At 44.2% G+C, this 21,593-nt stretch overlaps 1 protein-coding gene across 2 annotated transcripts in view; it reads left to right on the top strand.

Annotated features, from left to right (window-relative positions):
- The window catches only part of PDS5B (PDS5 cohesin associated factor B), a 220,802-nt gene that overhangs the window by 120,204 nt on the left and 79,005 nt on the right, over positions 1–21,593 (top strand). Inside the window, exons 17-22 of one of the 2 annotated variants that reach the window (XM_045016156.1) lie at positions 8,376–8,481; positions 10,882–11,042; positions 17,055–17,178; positions 17,969–18,127; positions 18,859–18,927; positions 19,887–20,175. In XM_045016156.1, coding sequence (XP_044872091.1) covers positions 8,376–8,481; positions 10,882–11,042; positions 17,055–17,178; positions 17,969–18,127; positions 18,859–18,927; positions 19,887–19,997 — 730 coding nt within the window. In that variant the 3' untranslated portion in view covers positions 19,998–20,175. Of the gene's footprint in view, positions 1–8,375; positions 8,482–10,881; positions 11,043–17,054; positions 17,179–17,968; positions 18,128–18,858; positions 18,928–19,886; positions 20,176–21,593 lie in introns of those variants that run through there. The other variant, XM_045016151.1, reaches the window with a different exon arrangement.

Here is a 21,593-nt window from a genome sequence, read left to right as displayed (position 1 = left end):
CACAGGCACCAAGGGGAAAATGAAACCCCATGCCATGGTATCGCCAGACATGACTAAACACTCAGTACTGAGCACCTTGGCACCCCTTTTGCTAATGATGCCACCTACTGTGGACATTGTGTACAGTCACACACCGGTACCGACAGGCAGGTTTCAGCATATGGTACCGATTCCTACCACACTGACTGTAATGATGCCATATGCTTCGCAGCAATTCCTGCACCAAAAAGACTTCATCGTCTCTTCTGTACCAGTCTCCCATCCTCTGCACCCAGAGTACCTCAGTCCTTGCTGTATCTAGTCAAATGAGCTCTCCACTTCTTTCTGCTCCACAATTCTCGAGTGAGGATGAAGATGGAGACGAGGATGTTGGGCACTCTCTACAACATTACTCCCATCATACATGCTCCTCGATGCAAGTGCTACCCAGCAAACCCTCTGAACCAATCCTGGTACGGGCATCCCTGGATGCCCACTGTGCCCTTCCTGCCACAGTGGTCATTTTGGAACCCATGGGCAGCATACCCACAACAACAGCTGTGTGTATCTACCAGTCTTCCCAGAGCTGGCACATATCAGTCATCTTTATTAACACCACAGGGACCGCCTGACACCTCAGAACAGGGGGCTGAAGAAGAGGACGAATTCTCTGACCAGGACAATCCACCTGAAGTCCACTTCTTTTCATCCTCACCTGACGACACTATTATTCCCCCACCTTCCAACACAGGTGATGGTTTCAAACAAGTCCAAGACCTCAATAGAGAGAGTTGTCACTTCTCTGGACATTTCACTGGAAGAAGTCCAGGTGTCTTGACATAAATTAGTAGATATACTGCACACATCAACCTCATCTAAAATTGCCCTTCCGATAAATGATGTGATTATGGACCCTGTGAAGTTGCTCTGGCAAACCCCTGCAACAATTCCACCTACCTGTAAGAGGTCTGATAAAGTACTACATGTCTGCATAGGGCACTGAATTTCTCTTTTCGTGTCCAACACCAAACTCATTTCTGATTGACGCAGTCTATGAACGAGGTAGACAGCAATACCCCAGCAACACCCCTTATGACAAAGACTGGAAATGGCTTGACCTTTCCTGCTGCAAAGCATACTCGGTTGCAATTTAAATTTGGAAATTTACACATATAAGATCAAAAGAAGACAGGGAAGTTATCAAGCCCCTCAAACATCCTGCCCCCCTCTGTATGCACAACACCATAGATACTATGGCCATCGGGGCAGAAACAGAAAACCTTGAGGAGAAGACAATCTGCTCCCTTGAATACTACATCTCCACCCTCAACTTCCAGACAACAAATTTGAATCCCTGGGGAAAGGCCCGAGAACACCATCTCTTTCAATGCTAGAACCATCTACCATTTGCAAGACCTTAGGAAATCACCTGATTCCATTTTACCCAATCTGATAGAGTATTACAACAGACAGATGGGTATTAGAAATTATCAAAACTGGTTACTCCATCCCCCTTACCTCCAAACCCCCTACCCACTCCCCTTCCCTGTCCTTCTTCAGGGAACCCTCTCACGAGCATTTACTGTGAGAAGAGGTAACCCACCTCCTATCTTTAGGAGCAGTAGAACCCATACCATCCGAGTATAGAGGGAAGGGGTTCTATTCCCGCTATATTTTCTCTCAGAAAAAAACAGTAGGCTGGAGACCCATCCTCGATCTATGGCGACTCAACAAATTTGTGAAAACACAATGATTCAAAATGGTCACATTAGGCACCGTAATCCCAGTGTTAGAAAGGGCTGACTAATTTTTAGCCCTCAACCTTCAGGACATGTTTTCATATATTCATCCATCCCTCACATTGAAAATGTCTACGATTTGCAATAGGACAAGAGAACATCCTATACAATGTTCTACCCTTTAGCCTTTCTACTGCCCCTCGGGTACACTCAAAGGTACTAGACGTAGTAGTTGCCTACCTACACAGGGAGGAAATCATGCTAGAGTGACAACAGGAAATTGGCATCACATTTGTAGACTTTGCAGCTGCTTTTGCTGCATCAGTCAGCACCATGGATACTGCTACGCTAGTATGGAGTATCTGAGGGCTTACTATCCCTAGTGGAGAAACTATATAGTGATCCATTGACCCTCACACAGCTAAGTGTTTGTATTAGACTGATTTTCAGTAGAACCAGGAGTACACCTTTGGGGGTGTGTTTTTTGACTGTTGTTTAATGTTCTGATAGACCATTATCCTCCCTGGCCACACAGTAGCAGATCTTAAGGTGGCCATCCTGCAGCAAAAAAACTTTAGGACCAGACTTCAAAGAGAAACTGCTGAGCTCCAGTTCATCTGCAAACTTGACACCAACAGCTCAGGATTAAACAAAGACTGTGAATGGCTTGCCAACTACAGAACCAGTTTCTCCTCCCTTGGTTTTCACACCTCAACTGCTAGAACAGGGCCTCATCCTCCCTGATTGATCTAACCTCGTTATCTCTAGCTTGCTTCTTGCTTGCTTATATATACCTGCCCCTGGAAATTTCCACCACTTGCATCCGAAGAAGTGGGTATTCACCCACGAAAGCTCATGCTGCAAAACGTCTGTTAGTCTATAAGGTGCCACAGGATTCTTTGCTGCTGATAGACCATGTGATGGCAAAGCTGATTGAGGCCAAAGTAACAGGTGTGAAATTTAAAAATTCATCTTTAGCGGATCTAGAGTATTCAAATTATATTTCCTTATTTGGAGAGCCTACTGACCAACTGCAGCTAATGCTGGAAGAATTGTGAAAAAGTGCAGAATCTGTGAGACTTGAGATCAACGAGAGTCATGGCCCATGTGCAGCGGGTGAATGCCACCATGTTGGCCTTCCTCGCAGAGATGCTGTGTCAGGACATTTTGGAAAGCAGCCATGTGGTCCTCAATTCACACCAGCAGTGGTGGCAGATGTGACAGCTGCACTGTCTTACAACCTATGACTTCTTGCGAGTCCTCGCACCCACCTCCATTCTGAGCACTGCTCGCTACTCACCCACGTCTGGAATCCAAATAGGGACCATCACTCGAAGACAAAGAGGAGGTTACTTGCTATAATTGGAGGTTCTTCAAGATGTGTGGTCCCTATTTGGATTCCAATATCCATCCTCCATCCCCTCTATTGCAGGTTCTATTGCTTGCTGGTAAAAGGGACTTGGAGCAGCATCAACGCACCACGCACCCAACTCACGATGAATGTGCGGGTCAGCGGGCACTATTACAAACAGTTGCAGCTCTGGTGCATGGCGCACATGCTCACTCACACCTGGAATCCAAATAGAGAGCACACAGCTCAAAGAACCTCCAGTTACAGGAAGTAACCTCCTCTTTCAGTGCCTTCAAAGGCTTCCATTTGGGTTGTGGGATGTCTGGGTGACAACTAAAATATAGGTGTTCAACATGGTAGTGCTGAGAGCTGTTATATGGAGCAGAAACATGGCTGTTAAAAACAGCTGAGGTGAGGAAACTAAACAGTTTTCTTTGTTAAAAGTTAGTGTTTGGGAAGTTTGAGAGGGAGTTATGGGAGGAAGACATAATATCGCTATGGTTAGGAAGGACTGCATCGCCAGTGCCAACCCTACTCCTGTCTCCTCCACCTTTGCCTGTATCCACATGGACAATCTAACCATGGATGCCTCTACCTAGATCCTGGTGTGGACTTGCAGAGACTGTGGCCTGCATTTCCCACTGACAGAGAGCCAGGCTGGGGGACCATCCAGTGTGAAAGGTGTCTGCTGGTGGAATCTCTCAGGAAGCAGGTGGACATGCTACAGGAGGAGAGTATTCATATGGAGATATCCAAGGCTGAGGAAGCTATGCAGCTACAGAGAACTGCTTTCACACCACCAGGGGAGGAGGATATGGCTCTTGTCACAGGACACTGGCTGCTGGTTACTTCTGGCAGCAGGCAGTGCTCCACCCCTACTCTCGACCCACCCACCATGGTGATGGAAAACCAGTATGCTGCCCTGGCAATGAGTGATGAGGAATCGCCCCCAAGGTGCGGGAGGAGAAGCCATGTACCCCCAAGGCTGGGAGAATTGCGGCTACCACTCCCAGGAGGAAACATCGGGTAGTGGTGGTTGGTGACTCTCTTCTGAGGGGGATGGAGGCACTCATCTGTAGTCCTGACATTGCATTGTGGGAGGTATACTGCCTGCCAGGGACCCATATCCGAGCCATTTACGGAGGGATTGTAGAGGATCATCCAGCCCTCTGACTACTACCCCATGGTACTCATCCGTGTGGGCACTAATGATACTACAAGGTATGATCCTCAGCAGATCAGAGGTGACTACAGGGCTCTGGGAGTAAGGGTGAAGGAGTTGGGAGCGCAGGTGGTGGTCTCTTTGATCCTTCCAGTCAAGGGTTGGGGCCCTGGTGGAGACAGATGCATCCTAGAGGTGAATGCCTGGCTGCAAGGATGGTGTCACCAGGAGGGCTTCGGCTTTCTTGTCAACGGAATGCTGTTCCAGGAAGGACTGCTAAGCAGAGATGGGGCCCACCTATTGAGGAAGGGGAGGAGCATATTTGGATATAGGCTGGCTAACCTCCTGAGGAGGGTTTTAAACTAGGTTCGAAGGGGTCAGGTGACCAAAGCCCATAGATAAGTAAAAAATATGGATACTTGAGAGAAGGTTTGGAATTTGGGGGAAGCATGGACTGTTATAGCAGGGATAAGGGAGAGACAAGACAGAACTTGGGCGGGGGGGAATCAAATCAGTATCTTAGATATCTGTATACTAATGTGAGAAGTATGGGGAATAAGCAGGAAGAACTCAAAATGCTAGTAAATAAACTGATATAGTTGGCATCACATATTGACTTGGTTGGATAATATGCATAACTATTGGAATATTGGTATAAAGGGTACAACTTGCTCAGGAAGGACAAGCAGGGAAAAAAAGGAGGTGTTGCCTTATATATTAAAAATGTATACACTTGGACTGAGGTTGAGATGGAAATAGAAGACAGACTTGTTTAAAGTCTCTGGGTAAAGAGAAAATGAGTAAAAAGCAAGGGTGATCTCATGGTGGGAATCTACTACAGGCTACCTAACCAGGACAAAGAGTTGGAGGAGGCTTTTTTAAACAACTAACAAAATCATCCAAAGCACAGGACTTGGTCATGATAGGGGACTTAAACTACTCAGACATCTGTTGGGAAAATAACACAGCAGGGCACAGGTCAAATGACAAAGGCTGAATATAAACAAATAACACACAAGTATGTAGGGACAAAATTAGAAAGGCCAAGGCACAAAATGAGATCAAACTAGCTAGAGACATAAAGAGTAGCAAGAATCTACAAATACGTTAGAAACAAGAAGAAGCTCAAGGACAGGTTAGGCCCATTACTCAATGGGGGAGGGGGAAACTAACACAAAATGTGGAAATGGTAGAGGTGCTTAATGACTTCCGTGTTTCGATTTTGATCAAGAAGGTTGGTGATGATTGGACATCTAACATTGTGAATGCCTGTGAAAATGAGGTAGTATCAGAAGCAAAAATAGGGGAAGAACAAGTTAAAAATTACTTAGACAAGTTAGATGTCTTCAAGTCACTGGGGCCTTGATTAATTGCATCCTAGAATATTCAAGGAGCTGACTGAAGAGAGATCTGAGCTATTAGCGATTATATTTGAAAAGTCATGGAAGACAGGTGAGATTCCAGAAGACTGGAAAAGGGCAAATTTAATGTCAATCTATGCAAAGGGAAATAAGGACAACCCAGGGAATTACAAACCAGTCAGCTTAACTTCTGTAGCCGGAAAGATAATGGAGCAAATAATTAAGCAATCAGTTTTCAAACATCTAGAAGATAAGGTGATAAGTAACAGTCAGCATGGATTTTTCAAGAACAAAATATGTCAAACCAACCGGACAGCTTTCTTTGACAGCGTAACAAACCTCGTGGATGGGGGGAAGCAGTAGACGTGGTATATCTTGACTTTAGTAAAACTTTTGATACTGTCTCGCATGACCTTCTCATAAACAAACTAGGGAAATGCAACCTAGATGGAGCTATTGTAAGGTGGGTGCATAACTGGTTGGAAAACCGTTCCCAGAGGCTAGTCATCAGTGGTTCACAGTCATGTTGGAAGGGCATAATGAGTGGGGCCCCGCAGGGATCAGTTCTGTGTCCGGTTTTGTTCAATATCTTCATCAGTGATTTAGATAATGGCACAGAGAGTACACTTATAAAGTTTGCGGACAATACCAAGCTGGGAGGGGTTGCAAGTGCTTTGTAGGATAGGATTAAAATTCAAAATGATCTGGACAAACTGGAGAAATGGTCTGAATTAAATAGGATGAAATTCAATGGGCACCAGTGCAGAGTACTCCACTTAAGAAGAAACAATCAGTTGCACACGTACAGAATGGGAAATGACTGCCTAGAAAGGAGCACAACGGAAAGGGATCTGGGGGTCATAGTGGATCACCAGCTAAATATGAGTCAACAGTTGTAACGCTGTTGCAAAAAGAGAAAACATCATTCTGGGGTGTATTAGCAGGACTGTTGTAAGCAAGACATGAGAAGTAATTCTTCCGCTTTACTCCACGCTGATTAGGCCTCAGCTGGAGTATTGTGTCCAGTTCTGGGCGCCACATTTCAGGAAAGACATGGACAAATTGGAGAAAGTCCAGAGAAGAGCAACAAAAATGATTAAAGGTTAGAGAACATGACCTATGATGGGAGATTGAAAACATTTTGTTTGTTTAGTCTGGAAAAGAGAAGACTGAGAGGAGACATAACAATTTTCAAGTACATAAAAGGTTGATACAAGGAAGAGGGAGAAGAATTGCTCTTAACCTCTGAGGGTAGGACAAGAAGCAATGGGCTTAAATTACAGCAAGGGAGGTTTAGATCGGGCATCAGGAAAAACTTCCTGTCGGGTGGTTAAGCATTAGAATAAATTGCCTAGAGAGGTTGTGGAATCTCCGTCATTGGAGATTTTTATGAGCAGGTTAGACAAACACCTGTCAGGGATGGTCTAGATAATACACTGCTACCTCGATATAACGCCACCCGATATAACACGAATTAGAATAGAACGCGCTAAAGCAGTGCTCCGGGAGGAGAGGGAGGGGGGCCACGCACTTATAACACAGTAAGATTTTTTTGGCTCCCAAGGACAGCGTTATATCGAGGTAGAGGTGTACTTAGTCCTGCCATGAATGCAGAGGAGTGAACTAGATGACCTCTCGAGGTCCCTTCCAGTCCTATGATTCTATGATTAACATCCATTGGTTCGATTTAATCATAAACGAGTAGATACTTAGGTGATGCCGACAAGTTGCAGTCTTGATCCAGTTGAGAAAAAGACAACTGCAGTGGTGGGGTCATATCGAACGCGTAGAAGAAGGTACACTTTTACAGAAGGTTTCTAGAGCTAAGTTCGACAGAAGTAGAGTATAAAGCCAACCACAAATGATGTTGGAAGATGCAATTATGAGGGATTTAAGCCTAAACTCTTCCGTACTAACTCTTGCTGAAGGAAGAAGTATTTGCAAGGGATCGTTTAAGATGGAAGTCCATTTTGCACACCACCATGGCTACATCTTAGCAATGTGAAGCTGTTGCTGCTTAACTATAGCTGTTGCTGCCAGCTCCATCTTCAATTCAAATATGTTTTTAAGAGCGACCAGAAGTAATGTATGTGAATGTGTTCTGACTAGGCCCAGTCAGGAAACAGAATTTCTGTCCTGGGAAAATTTTGAATTTTTTGAAAAAATTTCACTCCCTTTCTGCCAGAGCAAACCCAGGGATTACGGGCGATATTTTTCAGGAATATTGCCAAACATGTCTAGTTTGACAATCACAGCTTCCCTTCGCGTGTAATACAAGGAAGAGCAATCAAGCTTTACCTCCAGCTTTACAATATCTCTCATCTTTAATGTACACTTAAAATCTATACTTTTTTCTTTCTATTTCACCACTCAACTCCTAAAATTCTCGCTTTAGACTAAATAATGAGCAACCTCTGAGTTTATCAGTTCTAAGAAACCATGATAGCCAGTAATCTCAAGTGGAAAAATATTTTAACTCTATCTTAATTTCCTAGTAGCACTTAAACTATTCACTTATTTTGCATTGGTCCCCCTTCAACAGAGTAATTTATTTACAGCTTATTTATTCATTACTGTAAACAAGGCATTTTTGCAAGCGTAAATATTACATAAGAGCCATCATCTCAAATTATATATTAGGGAAGAGCAATCAGATATTTGTGTGAGGCTGATTAACAGTGCCTTCCTAATAGATTTGAACTTAATGTTTTAAAAATGGACATGTTAGCTGAAATCTGCAGTAATTTGTAAATTTGAGTCAACATTGTTTTTCCATTTCTCAGTGCCCTTATCAAGCAAGTAAACAAGTCTATAGATGGAACAGCAGATGATGAAGATGAGGGTGTACCTACTGATCAAGCAATCAGAGCAGGTCTTGAATTGCTTAAGGTAAATATTCTCTTGCTGTTCAGTGAATATTAAGATAGCTTTGTTAAAATTCTCTAAAGTAACTTTGTTAAAATATATTATTAATTCTCAGTATCTTAAACTACTATAGGCTTTTCAGCAGTTATCCAGAAGAAAATGTTTTCCATATTCTTCACGTTTAATCAGTGTGATAGAGCAATGGAAACTATAATTGCAAACTCAGTATATTTTCACAGCTATTCTCAAACATTACTGTGTCCCTTTTTCATGCACAATGTAAATAACAAGGTAGTGAGGATATTTATATATACCATGCTATATATTCTTTTAAATTTTATTTTAAAATTGAAAGTATTCTCTTTTGGAGGATTGAGTCCGAGCTATAGCTATTGGAGTGCGCATTTGCCTGCACTTCCATCCCTCACCTCTGTTTTACTTAGTTCTTCGTTTGGTCTTATTCCTTTGTCCTGTTCATTGTACGTACACACACACACACATTAGTGCAATCATTTTCACCTTTATCATATGTATTGTCTTGTGTTGCTGCATAACTTTGCGATCAGGGTACTTTTTGGATTGACTGACTGATGGATTGGCGATCCCTCAATTTGAGGATGATTTCTACCATGGATTTACATATGGGTCCTGAGATGACTCAGGAGTCTGATCCTGGAACCACAAATCCGCCCACAGTAGCTACAGACATTTTGTGGCAGGCCAGCAGCCTGCTAGGAAGAAGTTATTTCTTTTTCCTTCCTCCTCTCTCCCCTTTCAGCTTCGAGGGCAAGGCGCTTCTCAAAGCAAGTCACTGCCTGATAGAGGATATGGTGCCATTGGGGTCAGATGGTCACCTGCTCTTCCCAGCTTGTGATGTCCACATCAGTTTTATTAAGACATGCTTCTTAACAGTGTGTCTTTGTAGCATTTCCTGGAATTCTTCTTCACAAAGTGCACAGTCAACCTGTGGAACTCCTTGCCCTAGGAGGTTGTGAAGGCTAGGACTATAACAGGGTTTAAAAGAGAACTAGATAAATTCATGGAGGTTAAGTCCATTAATGGCTATTAGCCGTGATGGGTAAGGAATGGTGTCCCTAGCCTCTGTTTGTCAGAGGGTGGAGATGGATTGCAGGAGAGAGATCACTTGATCTGTTAGGTTCACTCCCTCTGGGGCACCTGACATTGGCCACTGTCAGCAGACAGGATACTGGGCTGGATGGATCTTTGGTCTGACCCAGTATGGCTATTCTTATGTTTTTATGTTTATGGCATCAAATACATTAATGCTGTAGAGTACAGTCTCAAGTTTATGAAGGTCTTTTGGGTCACCAAAAATTGACAGTTGGATTCCAACAGTTAAAGATGTGAAATCTGCAGAACATACAGCCCAGATTATGCAGAGATTTGAGGCCAGCTGGTTTAACAATATGGGAAATTGAGGATGCAGAAGGGTGAGTGTAGGTGTTTAACATCCCTAGTTGAAGATCTGTGCATGTCTGGACAAAGTTGGAAGAAGTCAGGAGTGAAAGGGTAGGTTTGACTTGTCGTCAGAGGTGGTAAGAAACCATAGGAGCCATGATGTCGCTCAGGAAGAAAATGGAGAAAGATGGATCTAAGACAGAATTGAACTGTGTGAATATCAACAAAGAAGAGAGGGAGGAGGAAGAGAATCCACTGAAATTAATGCTGATGAAGTGGTGAGCAAGGCTGAAGGAGAGCTAGGAAAGCATAGAGTCCACAGAAGCCCAAGGAAGAGAGGGATAGTCAGCAATGTGAAAGGCAGCAAAGAAATTATGAAGTATGGAGAAAAAGCACAGTTTTGAAAAAGATGTCATTAGTGATTTTTCATGAAGACCGTTTTAGCAAAGTGGAGAGGACATAATCAGGTGTGAAGGGAAGGAAGTTGAAGCTCTGAAAAATCAACAGCCTACTCAAGTCGATGAAGGGAAGAAGAGGCGATAGAGAATGAAGTAGGATCAAGTAGAGTGTTTCTTTACTGTCAGAGATAGTCTGTTCTTTGAGATAAAAGGGAAAGAGCCAGGAAAGAGAAAAGGAGGTAGCAAGGCAGGATGGAATAGGATGGCATTGGCACTGTAAAGGGTTTTAGGGATAAATGTTTTCGGAGACCTCACTGTTGGACACAGGAAAAAAAGCATAATCAAAGGATTGTGAAGGGAGGCTGAAGATGGGGAAAGCAAATAACCATTATTAAGACCATGGGCAGAGGGAGATGGGTGAGCAGAAATGGAGGGAAAGAAGGTCTTCAACAGAGAGATGAGAGGTAGGATTGCTTTTCCAAAAACTGCAGTGTATTCTAAGGGTTCAAAATATGGCAGATAACAACATTTGATCATTTAAACAATTGTGTGGGTGGGTTTTTTTTTTTTTTTAGATAACATGTGACTTGTCACTTTCTTTTTGCAGGTCCTGTCATTTACACACCCTATCTCATTCCATTCAGCTGAAACTTTTGAATCCCTTCTGGCTTGCCTGAAAATGGATGATGAAAAGGTGGCAGAAGCTGCATTACAAATTTTCAAAAACACAGGAAGTAAAATTGAAGAGGACTTTCCTCATATCAGATCGTGAGTTAGATTATACTGTTCTATTTGAGTAAAGTTCTTTATTAAATGGAATTCTAGAAGTGCTATATTTTATTCATATGGAAGTGCCATATTAAACATCCTTCATTTTTTTTTGAAGGAAAATGTTACTCCAAAGAAAAGTTTGGAGCACTCGGGCTTTTAATAAGAATAGTAGTGCGGTTTAAATAACCTTAAATGCATTAACTGATGAAAGGTAGAAGTACAAGTAATATGTGAAAAGCAATGTTTCTTCGAGTGATGGTCCCTATTGTATTCCACTGAGTGTTTATGCATGCGCACCATGTGTCTGGAATTGGAGAATTTGGAAGCAGAAATGTACATTAGTTCTTCTTTGAGTGCTTGCTCATGTCGATTGAATTCTAGGTGTGCATGCGCCCATGTGCATGGCAGTTGGAGATTTTAGCTTTAGCAGTACCCGTAGGTCCATCTGTGGCGCCCTCTGGAGTGCTGTGCTCATGCCATGGTATGTCAGGTGCCACCAGCCCTATGCCCTCACAGTTCCTTCTCATCGCCCATGGTGCTCAGTCAGATCGCCTTTCTTGCTTAGGAAGAGCTAGTGGTTGTTTACCATTCTGAACTTCGTGATTTAACGCCGTTGTATATAGTTCGCTTTACTAGTCTAAAGTAGTTGTTAAGTAGATCTTAAGTAATTAAGTGTGTGTTAGTTAGTTAGGGTTAGGGTCTCAACGGGACTTTTCCCCAGGCCGGGCATGCCCCGGTCTCCCGGGTTCAAGCCCTGCTCTGACTGCAGCAGGTGTATGCCTCCGTAGTAGTGACCGCCATAGTAGCTGCCTTAAGTGTCTGGGGGTGTCACACGTTAAGGAGCAGTGCCGGATCTACAAAAACTTGCAGCCCCGCTCCCAGAAGGAGCGGGACATCGGCCTCAGGACTCCCTTGATGGAGTCTGCCCTCTGCCTAGCTTCCAAGCTATCCAGGCAGCTTGTGCCAAGTGCTTCGGCCTCCATGTGCAGCGCATCGCCTGCACCCGACTTCTCCTGGCACTGTTCGCCATCGCTGGTGCTGAAGAAGAAGGGAAAGAAGCGCACCACGTTGCCGAGCAAGAATGCCCAGGGGTCATCTATCAAGGGACGCAGGCCTGCCCACCAGACTGCTCCGGAGCCACACGATCATGCATCCCTGGCTGGGGCGCCCAGCCCCCTTAAAGGTCTGCCACCAACTCTTGGGAGCAGTAGGGGATCCACACTCCTGCTTGCACCTTCATCATCCCAGGCTCCCATGGTGCAGAGAGAGCACAGATCTCCACCTGCTCTGATGATGACCCCAGTGCCGCAGGACCCAGTTAAGGCTCCCCAAGAGGGCAAGCCCGCCATTAAAGACCCCTCAGGAGACAGGGGAACAATGCTGGTTGCTGGAGAAAAGGCATTGATCTTCGCTGCTGCGTTGGGAATCCTGGGGCAGATCCCAGTCGCATCGTCGGTTGCCCAGGCAAGTTCTGAGATCTCCGTGGTGCTACTCTCTGGCACAGGGGCGACACTCCCCTTACTATTCCTGGCACTGTTCACTTTCTCAGCCATCGTCGTCTAGGGATCAGTCCTGATCACCAGCATGGTGGGAATGTTCCCAGTACCGGTCCTCCCCTCCATGCTACAGTTACCGTTCAGTTATGCCTGGTCAATGTTCACCAGTAGCCATGACCAGGAGTCGACTGCTCCTCCTTGGTCACCAAAAGGGGGTTCCTTCGGTATGGAGGGCCAGTTCAGCCCGTCACCACAGTCTCATCGGCATCACTAGGCACTGGAGCCCACTCCCTCTTCAGTGGTACCTCAATCACTGCACAGCCAGTGGCCAGCACAGTGGCCTTAATGGAGCGGGAGGGCTGTGCAGGTTGTGACAATGCCTCCTTCACAGCGCTCCTCAGTTGCCACGATGGAACATCTGGCAGCGGCCCCACCTGCTCCGGACCTAGTACCAGAAGCCTGTTCTGAGGTTGGGGCGGTGGAACCTGTGCCCACCCCAAAGCCTCTTTCTATGACAGTGGTCAAGACTCCAGAACCCCCACCAGCGGCTGAGTCTTCCTCTTTTTCCCCAGATGGGGCAACCGCAGGACCTTCTAGAGCTGGCCCACCGGATGGCTTTAGGGATCAAGCCCTTCCCCTGCGTGTGGCTTAGAACTTGTGGCTTGAAGTGCAAGAGATGGTGAAGCAGGAGGACGTCCTCTTCAACCTTCTCTCGACCGCTACATCCGCTCGGGTTGCCCTGCCTGTGTATGAGGGGGTCTTCAAGATAGCCAAGGTCCTGTGGCAGACCACCTCCTCCATCTCGCCCATCTTGAAACAGGCTGAGAAAAAGTTGGAGTTGTTGGCAAGAAGGAACAGAGAAGGCGTAGGGCCGGCGGCACCTGATATACCATCATAGAAAGAGGCTGTCTCCAATTCCAGGATCTCCTATGTAGAGTGGCAGGAGAGCTGCACATTCCCCTGGAGGAGATCCAAGACACTCAGAATAAGCTGTGTGATCTACTTCACTCATCAGTGCCAATTAGTTACTTTGCCAATCAATGATGCCATCTTTGAGTCAGCTAGAACAGTTTGCCATATGCTGGCCACATGTATATTAGAAGAAGGCATGTGGTTTACAGCTCTTGATATGTAGGATCCTTATTTTCACATAGACATTCATCCATCCACAGACAGTTCCTGAGGTTCACTGTTGGCTTGTACCATTTTCTGTACAGGGTCCTTCCATGTGGACTTACCGCTGTTGCCATGGACTTCACCAAGATTTTCTCCATCATGGTAGCCTACGTCAGGCATTATGGGGTCCTCGTATTTCCCTATCTCGGCGATTTCGCTCCTAGGTGGTGCGGTCCAGATACAAAGCTCAACTTTCGAGCTCCATGTTGCTCAGACTCCTTTCCTGCCTTGGAGTCAGCACCAACATTGAAAAATCAGCTTTGGACCCCACACAATCCCTAGATTGTCACAGCATGAGCATACCTACCAAGGAACAGGTTCCAGACTCTGCAAGAACTCATAGCCCCCATAGTCAACAGTCCTTCTGTCATGGCCAGGACTTGCCTATTTCTTCTCGGCTACATGGCCTCCTGCACATATGTTACCACCTTTGCTGCATCTGGATGTCTCCAAAGAGTTTACTCTCCCACATGTCATCCCATGGAACTTATGCTGACAGTCTCCCCGACCCCCAGTACTCTTTTCCCTCCACTGGTGGATGAACCCATGGCAGGTTTGCATAGAGGTTCCCTTTCTTCCCTCCTCCCTGGACAGGACAATCATCACCGACATGTCCCTTGTAGGATGGGACTGCATGTGTGATATCACATGACATAGGGAACATGGATTCCTTGGGAATCTAGAAAAACAACAAGGAGTCCGGTGACACCTTAAAGACTAACAGATTTATTTGGGCATAAGTTTTCATGGGTAAAAAACCTCACTTCTTCAGATGCATGGCCATGCATCTGCATGCACAAAAGCTTATGCCCAAATAAATCTGTTAGTCTTTAAGGTGCCACCAGACTCCTTGTTGATTTTGTGGATACAGACTAACACGGCTACCCCCTGATATTTGATAATCTAGGATACACATCAACATTCTGGAACGCTGGGCATTTCTCCCGTTCATCGTTCCCATCATGTTCTTATATTGAACAGTACCGCCGTTTACTACATCAACAAACAAGGCACAAAGTCGCTACTCTGTGTTATGTGCAGCCTATCTCCTGGGGACTCAGAATGTGATTGCAGACTTGCTCGGCAGATGGTTTGTTTGACCACAAGTGGGAACGACACTACACTATAGTTCCCACTATAGTTCCCACAACATCTTCGACCAGTGGGGCAACTCTGATCAGAGACCTCTTTGCTTTCCCCATTGACGACAAATGGAACACATACTGCTTCGGGGGGATCTTGATCCTGACTCTTGGGACGATGCTCTCGTTCTTCACTGGTCAGCTCAACTACGCCCTCTGTCCTCTTCCACTCCTGCCACAAGTACTCCACAAGATCGGGCAACAGTCAGCCTAATCAACCCTGCTGGCCCAGACACTTATGGTTTCCCACCCTCCTCCATATGTCCTTCCATCGCTTAATTCCCATCCCCTCTTTCCCTGATCTACTGATGCAGCACAATGGCAGGATCAGACATCCCAGTCTACAAACACCTCACCTCAAAGCATAGGCATCATTTTTTATGGGCATAATTTCTAAAATGGGAGTGTTCATCAGAGGTGCAAAACATCCTCTCCAGCAGCAGGAAAGAATCCACTAGGCATTCCTACCAGGCCAAGTGGAAATGCTTCAACTCCTGGGCCCAATGGAAGGGGCTTTCCCCAGAAAAGGTGAGGATTCCTCTCCTTCTGGACTTCCTCCTGTCATTGAAGGCATCAGGTCTTGCCGTCAACTCTCTCAATGTTCACTTAGCAGCAATTGACTCCTTCCACTCCTTCCCTCCCCCCGGTGGAAGGGCACTCTTTACACACCCTGTAGAACCTTCCCGCCTGTTCAACCCATCACTCGCCAGTGGGACCTCAACCTAGTTCTGTCCACATTAATGAAACTGCCTTTCAAAATGCTGGCAGCGAGCTCTATGTCCCTCCTTTCTATGAGAGTCCCCTTGTTGCTATCATTTCGGTGAGAAGGGTTGGTGAACTTGGGGCCTTGATGACGGCTCCTCCTTTTACCACTTTCCATAAAGATAAAATCTCCCTGTGCTTGCATCTTACATTTCTTCCAAAGGTCGTCTCTCAATTTCATCGTAATCAACCCATTCACTTTCACTTTCTTACCAGCTTTCTTTCTGAACCCTCACACTTCAGTAGAGGAACTACATCTCTACTCCTTCTGTCTGAGCCTTGGCCTTCTTCCTGCAGAGGACAAGACCGATCAGGAAATCTCCTAGACTGTTTGCCTGACCTGTAGCTCTTTCAGCTATTGTGACAGTCTCCATACACAGGATCTCCAAGTGGATTTCAGGGTGCAGTATGCTCTGCTATCAGTTATCAGGACTTACTCCACACTCTTGGGTGTGGGTCAATTCCATGAGAGCCTAGGTTTCAACCATGGCCTCCCTCAATGGCATGCCTCTTGGGGACATATGTAGAGCAGCCTTGTGGAGCTCAGTACACAACTTTGCTACGCATTACACCTTGGTGCAGGATGCAGTGGCAGATTCTTCCTTCAGCACACCTGTCTTTCACTTAACCATTCCATCTTCATCCTTGCACCCTCTTCCGACTGAGGTACTGCTTGTTAATCACCCTCAGTGGTATACAATGGGGACCATCACTCGAAAAAGAAGAGGAAGTTACTTGGCTGTAACTGGAGGCTCTTTGAGATGTATAGCGCCTATTTGTATTCCACTTCCCACTCTCCTTCCCGTTTGCTTTGGATCTGTTGGATTTGTGGTAGAGAAGGAACTGGAGAGGCAGTTGGTCCGCCCATCTCTTTATCACCTCAGAAAACCATGAGGTGAACCAAGGGTGCGTGTGCAGACCAACGGACATTACTACACCGCTACCTCGATATAACACCACTCGATATAACACAAATTTGGATATAATGCGGTAAGGCAGTGCTCCGGAGGGCGGGGCTGCACACTCGGTGGATCAAAGCGAGTTCAATATAACACAGTTTCACCTATAACGCGGTAAGATTTTTTGGCTCCCAAGGACAGCGTTATATCGAGGTAAAGGTGTACTTTCAAATTCTCTGGCTATGGATACATAGTGTGCATGTCTGAAAACTAAATCCATATTACTGTACTTCAGTTACCACAGCCTGTTTCCTTAGTTAAATCACTTTTGTAATGCTGGAAAGATGTTCTTTCATATTTAACATTTGTAGAACATTGGTAGAGCCAGATGAAGGACAAGGAAAAAACTGAATTTCCCAAGGAGTCCCCCTGTCATTTGTACAAATAAGAAAGTTCTTTTGTATAGCTGTATTGTGAAAGCACGTAAAGTAGCAAACTTACAATTTTTAAAAGGTATTCACTTTTTATTTTTAGTGCTTTGCTCCCAGTCTTGCATCACAAAGCTAAAAAAGGCCCCCCTCGTCAGGCCAAGTATGCCATTCACTGCATCCATGCAATATTTTCCAGCAAAGAAACACAGTTTGCACAGATATTTGAGGTAAGAAGAAAAGGTTTTAATTATTTTTCTTTTAATATTCATATTGCGTATTCATATTTATGCCTCTGTATTTTTATTATTTTGTTAAAATAAGGAGTGTTAGAATAACTTGTGTTTCAAGATTAGTTACCACTATCAGTCCTTCCCCAGTACCCAAGACATAGAACTAGGAAATGAACTTTTTTCCTTTCTTCCTTCAATCTCAAATCAATAGTTCTTGTTGGTGCAGTGGAGGTCGTATCAAAGGGTTCCAATCTTGCTGGTTGAATAGATTCTGGTAGAGGATCTATGCTTACCTTGTAAAGATTACTGGCTCGAGCAAGCAGTCCTTGATGGTTCAGTTTGTATTTGGAAAGGGAACAGTGTATATCATTCGCTTTCATTGGAAGCTCAGGGTAAATGGGATTAAATGGGGCTGATGGAAGTTTGTGTTCAGCATCCTTAATAATTAACATTTATAGTACCTTTCATCTCGAAGGATCTTAAATCACGTTTCAAAGAAGAATCACTTAGTCCACTACTGAAAAATAATTTTGAGGGCTGGAATATGACACCAATTTAACACACAAAAATATATCTAATGAATTCATAATTCCTGTAAGGCTTGGGGTTGTGGGGGGAGTTGTGTGTGAATGAGGGAGGGGGAGAGAGAGAGAGAACACATTGTTGAAGTAGCAGCTGAAACTTTTCATTGAATGGAATTTAGTGTTCAATAATAAGTACTATTCTAGTATAGCTAAACTGATTAGATTAGTATGATCTGAATTTGTTGCCTATATTTATCTTTTAGCCACTGCATAAGAGCCTTGATCCAAGCAACCTTGAACATCTCATTACACCATTGGTTTCTATTGGTCATATAGCCATGCTGGCCCCAGACCAATTTGCTGCCCCTTTGAAATCCTTGGTAGCCACCTTTATTGTTAAAGATTTGCTAATGAATGACAGGGTAAGTACTCTTTTTTTTTTAACTACTTGTGTCTTTTTTGAGAAATTGACTTTTTTCCTTTGGTAAGATATTCAGGAAATAGAAAATTAGTTATAAAAATTAGTGAGATATTTTGGTGTTTTGGCATGTATTTTTTTAACTTGACTGGAAATGTATGCAGTAATGAGGGCTAAGAGGGCTTTCTTCTACCTCTTCCCCCCCTCCCCCGCCCCAATATACTGTAGAATCATTTTTCCTTTCATGGCTCACAGCAAGTGACTGTCTAATTCTTAAAAATATTAAACCCGCTTGGTGAAATCCTAGCTCCATTTTAGTCAATGGGATTTTTGTGGTTGATTTCAAGCTGGGTCAGGATTTCCTCCATTGTACTTGGGCCAACAACTTGACATTTTAAGAAGGTTTTTTTCCAATTTTGAAATAATTAGCAGATCTGTAAACACAAGAATTTAACCTTCAGTTTGGCTTATACTTTAAAGCAATTGCTTTCTCTTAGGAAATAGAAAAATGAAATAAGTTTAAAAAAACAACAACACTTTTTCAGTATGTTTAAACTGGCTGTTTCAATAGTGAATACATGTACTAGTGTTCCAAAATAGTTAACCAATGAATGCTGCTGTTTGTCTTTAAAAGCAAGCAGAAGCAAATATTATAGTAGGCTTTACTAATAGTATAGTATCCTATTAATAATAGAATAATAAACTAAACGTAACAAGATGTAAAATTTGATTTAGCTTCCTGGGAAAAAGACAACTAAACTTTGGGTTCCAGATGAGGAAGTTTCTCCTGAAACGCTTGTCAAAGTAAGTAGCTCTTAAAACTCTTTCTTGGTGTATATTTACTGTCATAATAATTGTGAATTAATGTCTGTATACCTAAAGCTACCATTAATAATTGTCATTCTTTTCTGTATGTTTCCTTCACATCTATCCGCCCCGTGATCTTTCTAAAACTAAAAATGTCTGGTTTAAATAAAAAATGGATTTTGTCAGAATAGGCTTGGACTCGCAACTCTTTCCTCTTGGGATTCCACAGGTCTCGTTTATGGGGCTCTGCCATGATCCATCCAGGCGGGCTTTCCCAGCCCACCAGTATCCAGGTTCCAGTCTTGCTCCATGAAACATCTCTTGGTGTTTCACACTTTTTACCTTGGTTCAGGGGCCCCACATGCATCCTTCTTGAGGCAGGCCTGTGATTCAGACTGGCTTCCCTAGCTCACCTGTCTCCCTTCTGATTCTTGTTCCCATCCCATCCTATTCTCCTGACTTGATACTTCTCTGGAGTTCTGCTCTCCTGGCTGTCTGCCCTATCTCCTGTACTGGGAGTCACTTAGCAGCTGGGGTTTATCATGTTAAGGAGGTAGCTACTTCATTAACACCCTGGCTCTTATTCCTCAACTAGTCTGCTATTGTCTTGAATACCTGTTTCCCTAAATGGGTCATGTCATAGAATAAAAGTTGACTAGCCACAGGCCCCACTGCCCCTTAAAGGGGACAGACTACTCTGTTACAGAATACCATCCCACCGAGCTCATGTACCCCAGTGGTATACGTACTGCAATTTGGGAACCCTTGAGCTAAACAATATTAATGCAACCACCAAATTGTAAGCATTTTTACACAACTCTGTAGTGCAGTACTAACTATGAGGTGGAATCATTTTATTAAGCTGGACATACATTTTTATAATGGTATTTTAATATCTTCAGTAGTATTTGCTTTGCCATTCCTTATGTATCCTAACATTTTTGTTTGCTTTTTAGTGCCATTTCACTCCTGTGGCTTGTGTTCCTGGTTCCCTGCTTGATGATGTCGGCTCACCTAAAACCTTTAACATTTTAAGACATTTCATTTTTCACATCTTTTATTATTAAGCAATGCCTCGTTGCGACAGTTTACATATTCTGGGAATAGAACCTAGTTCTCTACTATGGCAGGTTAAAATCCCATCTACTTAGCCACACTGCCTCTCAGAAATAACCTGCTATATCTTTTGTCCTTTCTATGCTTATTTGTGAAATATACGTGCATATGTAACCCACTGTTTCAGTGTATTGTGCTGTATCCTCTACACTAGAGGTGTCAAACATGTCTCACAGGATATATCTGGCCTGCATGATATATTTCTATGGCTCTTCTGACTAATTGAAATGTGTGCAGAATGTAAGCTTTCATTTTTTAAAAATTAGATTTGTAGGCCCCATAACTACAGATAGAACCTTTCAAACATGAACTGAGTGTAAACCAATGTCAGGTTTGTCAGGCAAACTGAAGCAATGACTGGGAGAGGTGAACTCCCCTGTTCCCTTTTAATCTCATTGGAGTGTGATCTCTCCAAGGGACAGTGATGACACTACTATGCCAACATTAACTATTCCATTGCTGATTGTCATCCCATCCCCTAAAATAAAGGAGATAGAAGTGAAGGGCTTGAGGACTGATGAATTGCTTCATTCCCTCAAGAATTCTTGTGACACCTTCTGCTCCTTGGACTTGTTCTCCCCAGCATCTTGGAGAAAATTTTCTAAGCCACTGCCTCATAGATGCTGACTGACCCCTTAGCCTTTCTGTGAGCCTCCGAGGAGATGCCAGAGGATACAGGACGACAGACACACTGCAACACCACCATGGGAGAGGGATAGCTCAGTGGTTTGAGCATTGGCCTGCTAAACCCAGGGTTGTGAGTTTAGCCCTTGAGGGGGCCACTTAGGGATCTGGGGCAAAATCAGTACTCGGTCCTGCTAGTGAAGGCAGGGGGCTGGACTCGACGACCTTTCGGGGTCCCTTCCAGTTCTATGAGATAGGTATATCTTCATATATATATAATGTCTTCATCAGACCCAGTCATCTACCAAGTAGATGTTTTAATGGGTCAGTCGAGCTGTCAACCAGTCCATCCAGAATCAGTTTTCCCCACCCCATTCATTGGCCACCTTGCTCATTTCATCCCAATGTGGCAGCACGTCATATCGGACAAATGGGTCCTAGACATCATCTCAAGTGGCTACACAGAGTACTTTCTGCCCCTTCTCCAAATCACCCTTTTTCTCTCCCTGTTCAGGGACCCCTCTCAGAAGAGAATTCTCAGACAAGAACTGGATTCCCTGGTCCAGCTAGAGACAATAGAAGCCCATACCTCTCCAACAGAGGGAGAAGGGTCTTTACTCCAAATACTTTCTAATCCCCCAAAAGAAAGGACCTGGAGACCCATCCTGGACCTCAGACAGATGAATGTCTTCATCCGCCATTGAAGATTCAGGATGATTACCCTGGCTGCAGTAATCCCCTCCCTCAGTGAAAGTGTGGCTTGTAGTTCTTGATATGATTCACGTATTTTCACACAGCATTTCCTTTATGGTGGGCCGCACACTATAGAGAGTGCTTTTCTTCGGTTTCTTGACACCCCAGAGGGCCTTTACAAAAGTGATGGCTGTGGTAAGCAGTCTACTTGCACTTACAGGGCAGCCTAA

The sequence above is a fragment of the Mauremys mutica genome, chromosome 1, assembly GCF_020497125.1.
Source record: "Mauremys mutica isolate MM-2020 ecotype Southern chromosome 1, ASM2049712v1, whole genome shotgun sequence".
Taxonomy (NCBI): Eukaryota; Metazoa; Chordata; order Testudines; family Geoemydidae; genus Mauremys; species Mauremys mutica.
The sequence above is the reverse complement of the archived record's forward strand: the minus strand, read 5'-3'. Positions and strand labels throughout refer to the sequence as shown.